Source organism: Bos grunniens, chromosome 5, assembly GCF_055505025.1.
Source record: "Bos grunniens cultivar Pamir isolate PY7600 chromosome 5, Bosgru_T2T1.0, whole genome shotgun sequence".
NCBI classification, from domain to species: Eukaryota; Metazoa; Chordata; class Mammalia; order Artiodactyla; family Bovidae; genus Bos; species Bos grunniens.
In genome coordinates, this window is record NC_141169.1 from 10,103,188 (window position 1) to 10,120,031 (window position 16,844).

Below are 16,844 nucleotides of genomic sequence, written 5' to 3' on the forward strand. Positions count from 1 at the left end.
CTGGTCCCATCACTTCATGGCAAATAGACGGGGAAACAGTGGAAACAGTGACAGACTTTATTTTGGGGGGCTCCAAAATCACTGCAGATGGTGATTGCAGCCATGAAATTAAAAGATGCTTACTCCTTGGAAGAAAAGTTATGACCAACCTAGATAGCATATTCAAAAGCAGAGACGTTACTTTGACAACAAAGGTCCATCTAGTCAAGGCTATGGTTTTTCCTGTGGTCATGTATGGATGTGGGAGTTGGACTGTGAAGAAAGCTGAGCACCGAAGAATTGATGCTTTTGGTTGGAGAAGACTCTTGAGAGTCCCTTGGACTGCAAGGAGATCCAACCAGTCCATTCTGAAGGAGATCAGCCCTGGGATTTCTTTGGAAGGAATGATACTAAAGCTGAAACTCCAGTACTTTGGCCACCTCATGTGAAGAGCTGACTCATTGGAAAAGACTCTGATGCTGGGAGGGACTGGGGGCAGGAGAAGGGGACGACAGAGGATGAGATGGCTGGATGGCATCACTGACTCGATGGACATGAGTCTGAGTGAACTCCAGGAGATGGTGACGGACAGGGAGGCCTGGCATGCTGCAATTCATGGGGTCACAAAGAGTCGGACACGACTGAGCAACTGAACTGAACTGAATACTATTTGATTTTGCTTTTAAAATATAAAATACCTACAATTGGAATACTTTTATTTAGCACCCATTTCTTAAAGTAGGAGTTAATCAGAGTTTATGTAGGAAGTTTATATGCAATAATAGGAAATGCTAATAGCATCAACATGCCAATACACAGCTGAAAAAGAAACCTATTTTTCAAGAAATAAGAATAGAAATAATTTTTTTGGCAAGGACTTTATATATATATGTTAAATGATTTTTGTTTAAAACAATTTCACAATAGTTAAAAGATATGATCTACATAATATGCAAGAAATGACTTGAAAGATTAATAAACTGTTCTTAGAAATAATCACCCCTCCAGTTTTTCTATACCAACTTCTATGCTGATCTACATAAAGATTTTTGAAGTCTTAGGCAATAAAGATACATGTATCAATGCCAGATCATACAATTTTCTGTTTTTATTTCCTACTTTTCTCATTCTCAACCATCATATTCTTTCTGGTTAGGTAGAATGAGTCCCAGTTTAGGATGTTGGCTCTTTTCTGTTAAACTATATTAATTAGGAAAAACCAACTCAAAGAATTATCTGAAGGAAACAAAGTGTTTTCGAATTTTCGTTCTTACCTCTTTCATTTTCCTTAGTTAATCCTCTGGAGTAAGCAGAAGTTATACCTACAAGACTATTTGGCCTGTTTAATTGACTTGAAGCATAAAGTGAACTGCTCATTGTAGAAAGTAAAGAGGAGGGAGTGGTTGAACTTGAAGTTGATACTGGTCTGTAGCGTTGATAAGCCTGTGAAAGGTGAAAATTAACACCCATTTGAAATATTAAACACAGATAAAAACATAAAATATTTAAGTTCATTTTAAAGGAAAAGTAATGTTCTACTCATGTCAAGATAATTAAGACTTCCAGTTAAAATCCTTATGAGTAATTTGCATGTGGTTTGTTAGTAAATAAATCTCTTACATTTTGAGAATCACGAGAACTACCCATGCCATATGACCTAGTTGTGTTGCTGGTATACTATTACCTCATCATATGTTCTGGAGTACTTTTGTTTATATTCATCTTCTCTAGATGTTTCTGATTCCTTCTTTTCTTCCTGCTTTTCTTTATCCTGTTTCTCTTTTTCCTCTTTTTCTTCATTTTCTTGTTCTCTGGTTCGGGTGGAACGACTCCTCCCTATTGTTTTTTCAGCTTCCTGAAGATCAGTCAATGTTACCCCCTGCACACAAAAAAAGATATGTTAAATTAAATATGAATGTATTAGAAGTCAAATATTCATGTTTAGAACTGGTCTGCAAATTTAAACAGAATTCCTACTTAGCAAGTCATACTCATTCTATGAAGAATCATCATGAGCAAGCACAATAGTATGTACTGGGAAAGAAATAAAATATATGCAAGAAATTGTCTCTTTATTAAAGAAATTAACAAAATAGCACAGGAACTGACCGTATGAATATAAATATTCGTAAGAAGTTCAAAGAAAGAAGGAAAAGCCAATATATACACTATTTATATATTAAAGTTACATGTATTGAGTTTTTATATATGTAGATGAACAAAGAGAAGATTTCAGTAGGGCGGTAATTTTTGAAGGTTAAGTCCCAAAAGGATGGGTTGAATTTTAAGACGTAAAGGTACAAACACATAAAAAACATGTTAAGATCCTATGAAATACACAGTTTAACTTGAAATGTAAGTAATGGTAAGGGTCAAATAGTTTAATCTGGACTTTGGAGCCCCTGAACTGCACGAAACAGAAGATAGAAAGAGATATAAGGGACATAATCAGAATGGCAAGGAGGTAAGAAGAAGATAATTAGCTGGAGTTGACATTTTTCTCATACTTGCACATCAGCTTTTTGAAATACCTAACATAAAATGCTTATTTCCCACCCCTTTCCAATACTCAGAATTATTTAATAATTATAAGACATCATATATGATTCATTTTTAACACTAATCAAATACTCTGAATCAGACACTATATTAGGAAGAGAAACATAAACACTCAGAGAGATATACAAAGGCATACAAAACATGCCTTAACAGTAATAGCCACATGTAATATCAGATGAAATGTAATTAGATAAAATGTAATATTAACAGCATGCTGCTGCTGCTGCTGCTAAGTCGCTTTAGTCGTGTCCGACTCTGTGCGACCCATAGACGGCATAGCCATATTTAAAAGGCTACAGCAGGATTACTAAAGCAACTTTTATATTTTAAGACTCATTCATACTATATACTGAGATCAATATTTGCACAAAATGTGAAAAGGGGAAACATAGTTCTGAACTTTTATATATTACACACATTACATATACCTGTGTTGATCTTCTAGACTGTCTTGCTTGTCTAGATCTTGCTTTTCTTTGGGATTCAGACTCTTCATCTCTAACAGGAGTGAGGTATGATCTACAGTAATAAATAAAAATCGTCAGTTGGAAATACATTACCTCTGAATGTAATCACACATGAATGTACATAAATGAAACATCTAAGTTTAGCATTTTAATGGATTTTAAAGAGTTATCAGAAAATGGTTAGACCCATTCTGAAATTCAACAATGCAGTTTGATAGTTTTTTAGACTGTAACTACTCATATTAACATATATTTAAAAAAATTTTTCCTATCCAGTTTTGTTTTCTCAAACTTGTAATATCATATCTCTTAGCTCCTTTCAACATCATCCTAGATAATACGTGAAGCTATAGACTGTCAATGTCTTTTTATGGTAACATCATTAGGACTGAATGCAGTTTGTAGGGTGTGAGGTGACTAGTGAAGAAGCACGACTCCCTGCACTGCTGTCATCCTGCACTGACTAAAAATCATACTTTTGTTCATACTTAAAGTTCTCTAAAACTTCAAGTACTGTCATGTATGAACTCCTTTAAAATCAGCATCTTACTCTTCAGTCACTGATTTTCTGATACAGAAAATAACATTTGGTATTATCTTCACTACATTTTACATTTTAAATCTAAGCCCAGCAGCGGTGGCTGCGCGGCAGGAGCTACTCCTCGTCCAAGGTCAGCGGCGGTGGCCGAGAGGAGCTACCCCACGTCCAAGGTAAGGAGCAGCAGCTGCTCTTTGCAGGAGAAGCTGTGAAGAGATACCCCACGTTCAAGGTAAGAGAAACCCAAGGAAGACAGTAGGCGCTGAGAGGACGTCAGAGGGCAGACAGACTGAAACCACATTCACAGACAACTAGCCAATCTGATCACACGGACCACAGCTTGTCTAACTCAGTGAAATTAAGCCGTGCCCTGTGGGGCCACCCAAGACGGACAGGTCATGGTGGAGAGGTCTGACAGAAAGTGGTCCAATGGAGAAGAGAATGGCAAACCACTTCAGTATTCTTGCCTTGAGAACCCCATGAATAGTATGAAAAGGCAAAAAGATAGAACACTGAAAGATGAACTCCCTGGGTCGGTAGGTGCCCAATATGCTACTGGAGATCAGTGGAGAAATAACTCCAGAAAGAATGAAGGGATGGAGCCAAAGCAAAAACAACACCCAGTTGTGGATGGGACTGGTGATAGAAGCAAGGTCCGATGCTGTAAAGAGCAATACTGCATAGGAACCTGGAATGTTAGGTCCATGAATCAAGGCAAATTGCAAGTGGTCAAACAGGAGACAGTAAGAGTGAACTTCAACATTCTAGGAATCAGTGAACTAAGATGGACTGGAATGGGTGAATTTAACTCAGATGACCATTATATCTACTACTGTGGGCAGGAATCCCTTAGAGGAAATGGGAGTAGCCATCATAGTCAACAAAGGAGTCTGAAATGCAGTACTTGGATGCAATCTCAAAAACAACAGAATTATCTCTGTTCATTTCCAAGGCAAACCATCCAATGTCACGGGAATCCAAGTCTGTGCCCCAACCAGTAACGCTTAAGAAGCTGAAGTTGAATGGTTCTACGTAGACCTACAAGACCTTTTAGAACTAACACCCCAAAAAGATGTCCTTTTCATGATAGGGGACTGGAGTGCAAAAGTAGGAAGTCAAGAAACACCTGGAGTAAGTGGCAAATTTGGCCTTGGAGTACAAAATGAAGCAGGGCGAAGGCTAATAGAGTTTTGCCAAGAGAACGCACTGGTCAAAGCAAACACCCTCTTCCAACAACACAAGAGAAGACTCTACACATGGACATCACCAGATGGTCAACACTGAAATCAGACTGGTTACATTCTCTGCAGCCAAAGATGGAGAAGCTCTAGACAGTCAGCAAAAACAAGAACGGGAGCTGACTGTGGCTCAGATCATGAACTCCTTACTGCCAAATTCAGACTTAAAATGAAGAAAATGAGGAAAACCATTAGACCATTCTGGTATGACCTAAATCAAATCCCTTATGTTTACACAGTAGAGTGAGAAATAGATTTAAAGGGCTAGATCTGATAGACGGAGTGACTGATGAACTATGGACAGAGGTTTGTGACATTGTTACAGGAGACAGGGATCAAGATCATCCCCAAGAAAAAGAAGTACAAAAAAGCAAAATGGCTCTGAGGAGCCCTTACAAATAGCTGTGAAAAGAAGAGAAGTGAAAAGCAAAGGAGAAACGGAAAGGAAAGATATACCCATTTGAATGCAGAGTTCCAAAGAATAACAAGGAGAGATAAGAAAGGTTTCCTCAGTGATCAGTGCAAAGAAATAGAGGAAAACAATAGAATGGGAAAGACTAGAGGTCTCTTCAAGAAAATAAGAGATACCAAGGGAACATGTCATGCAAAGATGGGCACAATAAAAGATGGAAAAGGTATTGACCTAACAGAAGCAGAAGATATTAAGAGGTGGCAAGAATACACAGAAGAAATATATAAAAAAGATCTTCATGACCTAGATAATCACGATTGTGTGATCATTCACCTAGAGCCAGACATCCTGGAATGTGAAGTCAAGTGGGCCTTAGGAAGCATCACTATGAACAGAGCTAGTGGAGGTGATGGAATTTCAGTTGAGCTATTTCAAATCCTAAAAGATGATGCTGTGAAAGTGTTGCACTCAATATGTCAGTGAATTTGCAAAACTCAGCAATGGCCACAGCACTGGAAAAGGTCAGTTTTCATTGCAATCCCAAAGAAAAGCAATGCCAAAGAATGCTCAAACTACTGCACAATTCCACTCATCTCACACGCTAGTAAAGTAATGCTCAAATTCTCCAAGCCAGGCTTCAGCAATACATGAACAGTGAACTTCCAGAAGTTCAAGCTGGTTTTAGAAAAGGCAGAGGAACCAGAGATTAAATTGCCAACATCCACTGGATCATCGGAAAAGCAAGAGAGTTCCAGAAAAACATCTATTTCTGCTTTATTGACTATGCCAAAGCCTCTGACTGTGTAGATCACAATAAACTGTGGAAAATTCTGAAAGAGATGGGAATACCAGACCACCTGACCTGCCTCTTGAGAAACCTGTATGCAGGTCAGGAAGCAACAGTTAGAACTGGACATGGAACAACAGACTGGTTCCAAATAGGAAAAAGAGTACATCAAGGCTGTATATTGTCACCCTGCTTATTTAACTTCTATGCAGAGTACATCATGAGAAACGCTGGACAGGAAGAAGCACAGCTGGAATCAAGACTGCCGGGAGAAATATCAATAACCTCAGATATGCAGATGACACCACCCTTATGGCAGAAAGTGAAGAAGAACGAAAGAGCCTCTTGATGAAAGTGAAAGAGGAGAGTGAAAAAGTTGGTTTAAAGCTCAACATTCAGAAAACTAAGATTATGGCTTCCAGTCCCATCACTTCATGCCAAAGAGATGGGGAAACAGTGGAAATAGTGACAGACTTTATACTTTGGCCACCTGATGCGAAGCACTCACTCATTGGAGAAGACCCTGATGCTGGAAGGGATCGAGGGCTGAAGGGGAAGGGGACAACAGAGGATGAGATGGTTGGATGGTATTATCTACTCAATGGACATGCGTCTCGGTAAACTCCAGGAGTTGGTGATGGATAGGGAGACCTGTCGTGCTGCAGTTCTTCGGGTCGCAAAGAGTCGGGCACGACTGAGGGACTGAACTGAACTGAACTGAAGCCTATGTTCCATCTTGTCACAAGGTATGGACAATTTCAAAAGCATGCAATCTATGTCAAAAGGTAAATAATGAATTAATGGGTTAAATAAGCAAAGACCAGACAGAACCATTAAGTTTATCAATAACCTATCATAATGCCTCTATCTCTAAAAGCTATTTTTTAAAAAATCCTCCTGGGTTAACTTTAGTTTTTTTGTCAATTTGTAATTCATTCTGGTCTTCGGCCTTCCTGACATTATTCACAAATTCATGACAAACTTCGGAATTTTCTGTTTGTTTCAGGCCTTTTTAAAAAATCTGTTCTTTTAAAGCTCTAAGTTCAAAGAGTAAAACACATCATTAAACACCTTAATTACAATTTCTTCACAATTTTTTTTTTATACATATGAATGCATCTTTCTCTCCATTCAAAGTCTTGAATTTTTTGGAATTTGTCTCTCTAAAACTAGACTACAAGATTCATTATTCTTAGGATTGCAAACTTGAAAAAAATCGGAGACTAAAACCTCTTAAAGTCAGCAATTTGGGGCTTTAGAAATGACCTTACCTCAATATGCATGCTGTTAATGAGTAACAGATTTAGAGGGTTACAGTGCCTTTTGGGCATTTTAAAAGGAAAATGAAAAATAGTATAATAAAAGATAGAATTAATTTTAACCATAATAATTGATAAAGACTCAGTACAAATCCAATTGTTAGTAATCCATAAATATAGCTTTCTAGTAATATGACATTTTGAAACTATTCATCATTAGCTTTTTCAAAAGCTAATGCATATTTAGTCTAAGGTTCCAAATAGGAAAAGGAGTACGTCAAGGCTGTATATTGTCACCCTGCTTATTTAACTTATATGCAGAGTACATCATGAGAAACACTGGGCTGGAAGAAGCACAGCTGGAGTCAAGATTGCCAGGAGAAATATCAAGAACCTCAGATATGCAGATGACACCACCCTTATGGCAGAAAGTGAAGAGGAACTAAAAAGCCTCTTGATGAAAGTGAAAGAGGAGAGTGAAAAAGTTGCGTTAAGGCTCAACATTCAGAAAACGAAGATCATGGCATCTGGTCCCATCACTTCATGGTAAATAGATGGGGAAACAGTGGAAACAGTGACAGACTTTATTTTTTGGGGCTCTAAAATCACTGCAGATGGTGACTGCAGCCATGAAATTAAAAGACGCTTACTCCTTGGAAGGAAAGTTATGACCAACCTAGATAGCATATTCAAAAGCAGAGACATTACTTTGCCAACAAAGGTCCGTCTAGTCAAGGCTATGGTTTTTCCAGTGGTCATGTATGGATGTGCGAGTTGGACTGTGAAGAAAGCTGAGCGCTGAAGAATTGATGCTTTTGAACTGTGGTGTTGGAGAAGACTCTTGAGAGTCCCTTGGACTGCAAGGAGATCTAACCAGTCCATTCTAAAGGAGATGAGTCCTGGGTGTTCATTGGAAGGAATGATGCTAAAGCTGAAACTCCAGTACTTTGGCCACCTCATGCGAAGAGTTGACTCATTGGAAAAGACTCTGATGCTGGGAGGGATTGGGGGCAGGAGGAGAAGGGGACGACAGAGGATGAGATGGCTGGATGGCATCACCAACTCGATGCACATGAGTCTGAGTGAACTCCAGGAGTTCGTGATGAACAGGGAGGCCTTGGAATGCTGCGATTTATGGGGTTGCAAAGAGTTGGACACGACTGAGCGACTGGACTGAACTGAATATATTTCCTATACATTTGATAGTCCCCATCTGATGTTTAGTTCCTTTCTCCTTCCCTGAGCTGTCTATACAGAGCAGACCTCTACGAATAGAACATAGAGAAGACAGAAAATTCATGTTTTTAGTATGTTTTTAACTCCAAAGAGCTAGTCATCAAAAAAGATGGCAGAATATACCAAATTTCATTGCTGCCTTAAACATTACTGTATCATATTGTCATCCTGGATTTCTTCCTTGTAACTACATAGGGTATGTAATTTTACTTACTAGTCGTAGACTGCCCACTATTTTCTGTAACAATCCAAAGGTTATTTCTAAATTAAGGACTTTTCCCTCAGTAAAGGCAATTATTCTGTATATTATTTCTTTCCCTAACATTTACTGGCTGAGACATTTATATTTATTTATAATGGGAAGATCCCCTGGAGAAGGGAATGGCTACCCACTCCAGTATTCTTGCCTGGAGAATTCCATGGACAGAGGGGTCATGGGGTTGCAGAGAGTCAGACACAACTGAGCAACTGACACCTTGTTTGTTTGTTTGTTTGTTTTTGTTTGTTTCAATAATATTTATATTTTTGTCAACCAAATTACATCTCTAAAAAGCAATACCAACCCTTGCTTCTCACTCAGCATTTTTCCTTCCAGAGGGAAGATAAGTGGTCAAATGGGAGGTGGCTGAGTCAAGGGAAAATAGTAAAAATGAGTAGTTGTACGAAACCATGGGAATTCATACTACACATATGAAGTTATTGGTAATTAGTATTTTGCAGTTTGAAAAGGCTATGGAGTATTAGAAATACTTGAACAATGAAATAATTTTTCATCATGCCCCACCTGTCTGTCTGTCTATCTTGATATTCCCCGAGGCTTGCGGGATCTCAATTCCTCCATCAGAGACTGAGTCCAGGCCATGGTAGTGAAATCTTAACCTCTAGGCCACTAGGGAACTCATCTGTTTAAAGTGAGCTTCTCTTCTCTTCTTCCTAATGCCTCCCCCCTCAAATTAATCAACTAAAAATTTTATAAAAACAGAGAATTCTAACCTAAACCTGATCAATAAAACCAGGAAAACTCAAAAATACTGTGGAACTTAATAGTGTACACAGTAACTTTATATAGTATTTAAAAGTGAGTATGTAAAGGTATATAAAAACGGCATAAATGTATTAATTAATTAATCTTTTTAAGCCACAGAATATTCAGGGCTTCCCTGGTGGCTCAGACAGTAACAAATCTGCCTGTAATGCAGAAGATTAGAGTTCAATTCCTGGTTGGGAAGATCCCCTGGAGAGGGAATGGCAACCTCAAATCACCATATATACAATACAGGGGAAAATTTTCAACCATATACATTTTGAAATAATTAATAACATTTAATTAAAACATAAAACAGGGGAATTTTCTGGAAGTCCAGTGGTGAGGACTCTGAGTTTTCACTGCTGAGGGCCCAGGGTTCAATCCCTGATCAGGGAACTAAGATCCCACAAGTTGAGTGGCAAAAAAAAAAAAAAAAAAAGACAAACAGCAAGGTCAAAATTGCAAACAAGTATTTGACATCAAACAAAACACAAACATTAATATTACTGCAAACATCACTGAAACAAGACAAATTTTCTATAATATAGACTAGGAAAAATGTCAATAGACATTTTTTTCCTTACACTATAGGACCTGCTGTGTCTTAACATCACTAAATATTTAATTCTCAATCTTTAAAATCTTACAGGATTAATTCTAAAAGGCTGAAACTTAATACTTTTCAACATAAAAAAAAATAAATCTGAGATTAAGAATCATAATTTATTAGTTCTAAAACAACTGATGATTTTGGGGAGATAGTCATTGGCTTCATCACTGGAAAAAAACTGTTACGGAAAAAAATGTTAAAGTATGGAATGCTAGAAATAGAAAGGATTCTAGAAGTCAAAAATTGTGAATTAAATACCTGATTTTACAGAAGAAGAAATTCTGACCCATAGAGAACTCTTATTTTAGGATTAAGGCAGACAAGGAGTAAGAAAAATCAAGAATTCTTAAACCTTTTCCCCTTTAACTGCCTTCCAAAAAAGCAAAGCCCTTAAATTTATTTTCACTAGAAGAGAATGAATGCCTATGATCCTCTAATTTCTGTTGACTAAGTGGTCTCACTGAAAACACCCCCAAACCTAAAACTTATTAAATTTAGAGAAAAATCAAGCAAGCATAATTAAAATATGACATGACCTGTACTGGTATTCAAATCACAAAGTGCCTGTAGTGCTGTTGAAGTATCATTAAATTTCACCATAAAAATAGAAATGAAATATACTGACAGAAACTAGAGATGCAATGACAGGAAAGAAAAAAATTTTTAATCTAAAAAAAATTTTCAAAACATTTAACATTTTGTTACTTTCCATATAATCACTACAAATTTACTGTAAAGATGCTACCACTTTTACAGCAAGCCATGCATTTTGCTAGGCATCAGAGACAAAAGATATATAAGACTGTCTGTATATGAATACCATGTACCAGAAATAAAACCAGATTAATCTGGTTGGTAATTTAGTTATGGAAAATATCAGTTATGTAGCTAATTCTGAAAGAATAAAATATTTAAAGAGGTTACATTTAGTTTCCTAAAATATTCTTTCCCAAGAGGTAAAACCAAATTCAAAGCTAGGGACAAAGAGCAATACAGCAGACAGAAAGAACCCTGCACAGATTCTCCTGTAATCTTGGGCCTAGCCTTAGCTCTCACACTAATCATATAAAAGTGGAAAAGTCACTTAATATCGTTGGGACTCAGTTTTCTTCTGTAAAGGATATCATAAAAGATAATAGTAAGTTCCTTTCCACATCTGTGATTCCATACCAATTGGCTGCAACAGGAAGAAGAGAGCAGTGCTCTAAGTATGTTTTAGGACACAAAATAAATTCACAGACTCTCTAATAAATTTAACAACTGTGTTCTATGTTCAAATACCAGAATTTAAACTTCAGAAATAAGTGAATGTATTAAACATATGTAAAATTATTTGGCTAACACATATGCCTAAGAAGCCATTCTTCAACAAGGAAATTTTAAAATGAAAATTTCAAATATAACAACAACAAAAAGGAACCTGTTAAGCATCAAATTTCTTAACAATGAAGTAGAAGGGGGAGACAAAGAGAAGAATAAAAAACTTGTCTTTTTCATGTTACATCTAATTTTCTATGAGTATGATTTGCTTGATTTGTGTTTAGAGTACGTATTTAGATCTTCACTACAAAACTTTTTTGAATTCTAACAACCATTAAAACTAAGATGGCTAAGTAAGATAACCTGCCTGGCTCAGTGCCTTTAAACAAAAGAACTGTCACAGGTGGATTACCAAGCCTAAATGCTAATAATTGCTAATTATATCAATTTACAGAGTTTTGAGTTGACATAGGTTATCTCATTGTATTAACCCACTGAAGAGGTGGACATCAACTTTCCAAGATTAAAAAACAGAACAAAACAGACAATTTACATCATTGGGCAAGATATATCAGCAGTGCTATTATGACCTGTACACACCTGCGTCTCTCCCTGACCTCTGCAGTGGAGGAGACAGTGCCAGCAGTAGTTGTAGTCAGGGTTGTGGTAGAAGCTGCAGCATTAACAACAGTTGGAGCAACAGGAATGGTCACTGCCGTAGGAACACTGTCCTTTTCCTTTTCAGTACTATCCTCAGCCCACAAACGATTTGAGGTACTATAGCATCATAAGCAGCAACACAAAAAGAGAAAAGGAAAACAGCTAAACAATGAAAGCACTTTCTAGCAGCTGAAAACATGTGACTACAGGGATGGATTTTTTTTTTTAAACACAACGTGAGACATCTTTCAACCATGAACCAAAAAGTTCACCCAGAGCCGTCAAAGAAAAATTTACATTTTAAGAAGCTTAATTCAAGGAAAAGTTCTTAAGTCAGGAACTTAATTTTTTTCCCCAGACATATAATTGCCTCTTTTGGAACCAATTTTTGTTTGTAAATAATTTTAATCAGGTCAATGAAAAAATCCAGAGCCCCACAATCTTCTACACAAAAATGCATGCACATACATAAGCACACAGGAGGCCTGAACACAAAATGTATCTGCGACTCACCTGCTTTGTGTGCCTGCTGAGGAAGAACCCGTTGTAATCTTTGTAGTAGTGCTTGTGCTGGAAAGCAGGCTTTTCTGAAGCCCAGCTGCAGAGGTAACTGTTGGTGTTGATGTGGTGCTTGGAACACTAGAACTAATCAAATCATCTTGTCTTCTACCAAAGGAGCAACTAAAGGAAAGAGTCATATCTATATAGGATGTGTCTGTAGGTGTATTCTATAGTCAATGTCTATACATTATACAGATTCACAAGGCTAGGAAAAAAATCTTAAAAACTGTGTTCCTAAATACACCACCAGCTCCAGCACCAAGAGTTGCACCTACAACTTGCTAGAGTCTAGATGATTTCACTAATTTGGTAGTGTATCATTCTAAACCCCCACCCACCAACAAGATTTAAAGATGATCTGACAGCTTACATTTCTGGAACTGCTCTATGTCATATGGACATGCCTGGAAAAACACTTTGGTTTTACTCAGGGGAAGTTAAGACTAACATTTTTGAAAAAAAATGTTTCGGCAATGGGTCACAGCCTTAGGAGTGACCCATGCCTGTATTATATCTGTTGATCTTTTAGTCTTTTTGATTGCTTTTAGCAGAAAAAATAATGCATAGATCTTCTACTCCCTCTCCAATGTATTACCAACATTCCAATTCATGGCATTTCTACTACTCTGAGTTCTAAGACAAGTAAAAACTTTTCAAGTCACCAAATGAGATAAATCAAGTTACTGACTATTTCAAATGCTCCAATTACATAATTGACTTTTATGTAATTATATACAGAGTTCCTTTTCAATATAATCTAAAAGATACTTCAAAATATTTAATTTAAAAATACATAATATGAAGGCATAAGTAGGAGCAAATTTTCAACCTGTTGTTAAATACAGACTCTGTGTCTTTAAATGAAGTTTTATTTAAACAACAAAAAATATATAAAGGCACATTTTTAATATTAAATTGAGAGCTCCAAACAAACTGCCTCATATTTTAATAAAAGAATACATCAATGTTACTTAAGAATTATATTATTACCTTTTGTGATAAGTTGATCCTTCATTAATTGAGCTATTCTTTTTAAGATCATCTTCCCATTTTCTTCTTGTGTATGAACTACTTGTTCGCAAACTTGAAGAATCTCTGTGGAAAAAAAAATCCTTCAGATTCTGGCAGATAATTTTAAAATAGAGTTAAAGAAGCTGCACATTAATAAACACAGTAGAAGTAGAAACTAGTAAAATCCCTTAGAAAAACACTTTGGAATATTTATTAACAAATGAAAGTAATTCACTAAGATTCCAGTTCTAAGATTCTATACCTACGGAATAATTCTACCTATGAGGGGAAATAGAAATGTCTATAGACATTTTACTTATGACAAAATATTATATAATTTCAGTGTCCATAGTTTGGGCAGGGGGAATGGTGACTTTAATATCAGCAGATCTACTCTACAAATACTATGTACTGATGAAAAACAATGTTTGCTGAATTACACGCTAACATCAGTTCAGTTCAGTCGCTTAGTCGTATCCAATTCTTGGTGACCCCAAGGATTGCAGCACGCCAGGTTTCCCTATCCATCACCAACTCCTTTGCTCAAACTCATGTCCATGAATCGGTACTGTCATCCAATCAATCTCATTCTTTGTATCCCCTTCTCCTCCTGCCTTCTATCTTTCCCAGCATCAGGGTCTATTCTAAGGAGTCAGTTCTTTGCATCAGGTGGCCAAAGTATTGGAGCTTCCGCTTTGGCATCAGTCCTTCCAATGAATACTCAGGACTGATTTCCTTTAGGATTACTGACTGGACTGATATTTGTGCAGTCCAAAGGACTCTCAAGCATCTTCTCCAGCACCACAGTTTGAAAGCAACAATTTTCAGCATGCAGCCTTTTTTATTGTCCAACTCTCACAACCATACATGACTACTAGAAAAACCATAGCTTTGACTGTATGGACCTTTGTTGGCAGAGTGATGGCTCTGCTTTTTAATATGCTGCCTAGGTTGGTCATAGCTTTTCTTCCAAGAAGCATCTTTTAATTTCATGGCTGCAGTCACCATCTGCAGTGATTTGGGAGCCCCAAAATTAAAGTCTGTCACTGTTTCCACTGTTTCCCCATCTATTTGCCATGAAATGATGGGACCAGATGCCATGATCTTAGTTTTTGAATGTTGAGCTTTAAGCCAACTTTTTCACTCTCCTCTCCTCTTTCACTTTCAACAAGAGGCTCTTTAGTTCCTCTTTGCTTTCCACCATAAAGGTGGTGTCATCAGCATATCTGAGGTTATTGATATTTCTTCCGGCAATCTTGATTCCAGCTTGTGCTTCATCCAGCCTAGCGTTTCAAATGATGTACTCTACATATAAGTTAAATAAATAAGCAGGGTGACAATACAGAGCCTTGACGTACTCTTTTCCCAATTTGGAACCAGTCTGTTGTTTCATGTCTGGTTCTAACTGTTGCTTCTTGACCTGGATACAGATTTCTCAGGAGGCAGGTCAGGTGGTTCTGGTATTTCCATCTCTTTAAGAATTTTCCAGTTTGTTGTGATCCACACAAAGGCTTTGGCATAGTCAATAAAGCAGAAGTAGTTGTTTTTCTGGTTTTTCTGGAACTCTCTTGCTTTTTCGATGATCCAATGGATGCTGGCAGTTTGATCTCTGGTTCCTCTGCCTTTTCTAAATCCAGCTTGAACATCTGGAATTTCTCAGTTTACTATTGTTGATGCCTGGTTTGGAGAATTCTGAGCATTTATTTGCTAGCATGTGTGATGAGTGCAATTGTGTGGTAGTTTGAGCGTTCTTTGGCATTGCCTTTCTTTGGAATTGGAATGAAAACTGATCTTTACAGTCCTGTAGCCACTGCTGAGTTTTCCAAATTTTCTGAATGAGTGCAGCACTTTAACAGCATCATCTTTTAGGACTTGAAATAGCTCAGCTGGAATTTCATCACCTCTACTAGCTCTGTTTGTAGTGATGCTTCCTAAGGCAGACCTGACTTCAGACTCCAGGAGTGAACATCGACATTTTAGTAATCAGTGAACCAAAATGGACTAGAATGGGCGAATTTAATTCAGATGACCATTTTATCTACTAGTGTGGGCAAGAATCCCTTAGAAAATATGGAGTAGCCCTCATAGTCAAGATGCTAACATACAAGACTGCTTATGAGATCTCAGGTGAAAGAAAAAGACACAAACTGAGTACTATAACATGACTACAATCATTATTAAAAAGTTCTCATACTCTGTATGTGCTGAAAAGTGAAGAAACAAACTAAAATGTTGTCAGTGATTAAGTAATGGCTTTTTCTCCCTGCTTTCTCCTTTTGCATGATGTTCCAAATATTTAGAAGCATATGCTAGTCAGTGACCTCATCTGCCACCACTGTCCTTTCCCTCTGATACAACCATAATGCCTTTATTTATACCGTTATTTCATGAACATACCAAATTCTGTACCTCCTCAGATCCACGTACCGGGTGTTATTACTATTAGGAACACCCTCCATTTCTTCCTGAAATCTACATACCATGTAATAAGAACCCAACCCTCATATTTTAACTCTCATGCTAGATAGTAAAGATTTCATAGTAAAAAAACAAACAAATAAATAAAGCAAATGACAATGAACCCACCTGTTTTCTTTCTCTTCAATGTCAGATGTACTGGCAAGCCGCCTTGGTATTGTAGGCGTAACATATGCAAGCTTAGTTCCTTTACTATCTTTCTCCTACACAAAGGCGAGAAAAAAAGAGTGAAAATAAATCAGTGCGATGATTACAGGTGCTGCTAAAAATATGGAAAAAGTATGCAACAACGTATAATTACACAGTCATCACAGTTTATTTGATAGTATTTCCATCATTCCTAGCTAAACTCTAAAACTGATGTCTATCAATACTCAAGGACTATAAGCACTAAATGACAGCCTGTTCAAATTAATTTTCTTTTCTTTCTCCCTTAATCGAGAATTAGATCATTTTAACATAAGAAAAATTCCTCCCCATTTTAATGACTGTTTCTTAAACTTCTGTAACATATTATTTACTGTAACATAGTATTATAAGACAAAACATCCTTATTTTTTTCAGAGAGAAGAGTTCTCAAATATGATTCACTGTAAGTCTCAATTATTTACATTATATAAGCTATTTACTACTTTTATATTCTACGCTTTAAAATATAATTATATAAAACAAAAAATTATTTCAATTATATTTATCCAAATCTAAGAGTGTAGATGCCATGTAATGGAATCTGTTATATTCTCATTATATGGTATCCACCAA

The 16,844-nt window shown here is 36.9% G+C and overlaps 1 protein-coding gene across 11 annotated transcripts in view; it reads right to left on the reverse strand.

The window, feature by feature from the left end:
- The window catches only part of PPP1R12A (protein phosphatase 1 regulatory subunit 12A), a 166,529-nt gene that overhangs the window by 27,979 nt on the left and 121,706 nt on the right, over window positions 1–16,844 (reverse strand). For 6 of the 11 annotated variants that reach the window (XR_015163451.1, XM_086398834.1, XM_086398835.1 and 3 more), the window contains 7 exons: window positions 16,191–16,285; window positions 13,584–13,688; window positions 12,546–12,713; window positions 11,973–12,149; window positions 2,967–3,057; window positions 1,664–1,858; window positions 1,254–1,422 (listed from right to left, as the gene is read on the reverse strand). Coding sequence is in view for 10 of the 11 variants with exons in the window: in XM_086398834.1 (XP_086254960.1) it covers window positions 1,254–1,422; window positions 1,664–1,858; window positions 2,967–3,057; window positions 11,973–12,149; window positions 12,546–12,713; window positions 13,584–13,688; window positions 16,191–16,285 (1,000 nt within the window). In the remaining variant the exon portion in view is untranslated. The remainder of the gene's footprint in view (window positions 1–1,253; window positions 1,423–1,663; window positions 1,859–2,966; window positions 3,058–11,972; window positions 12,150–12,545; window positions 12,714–13,583; window positions 13,689–16,190; window positions 16,286–16,844) is intronic. The other 5 variants (XM_086398836.1, XM_086398840.1, XM_086398842.1 and 2 more) reach the window with 2 other exon arrangements.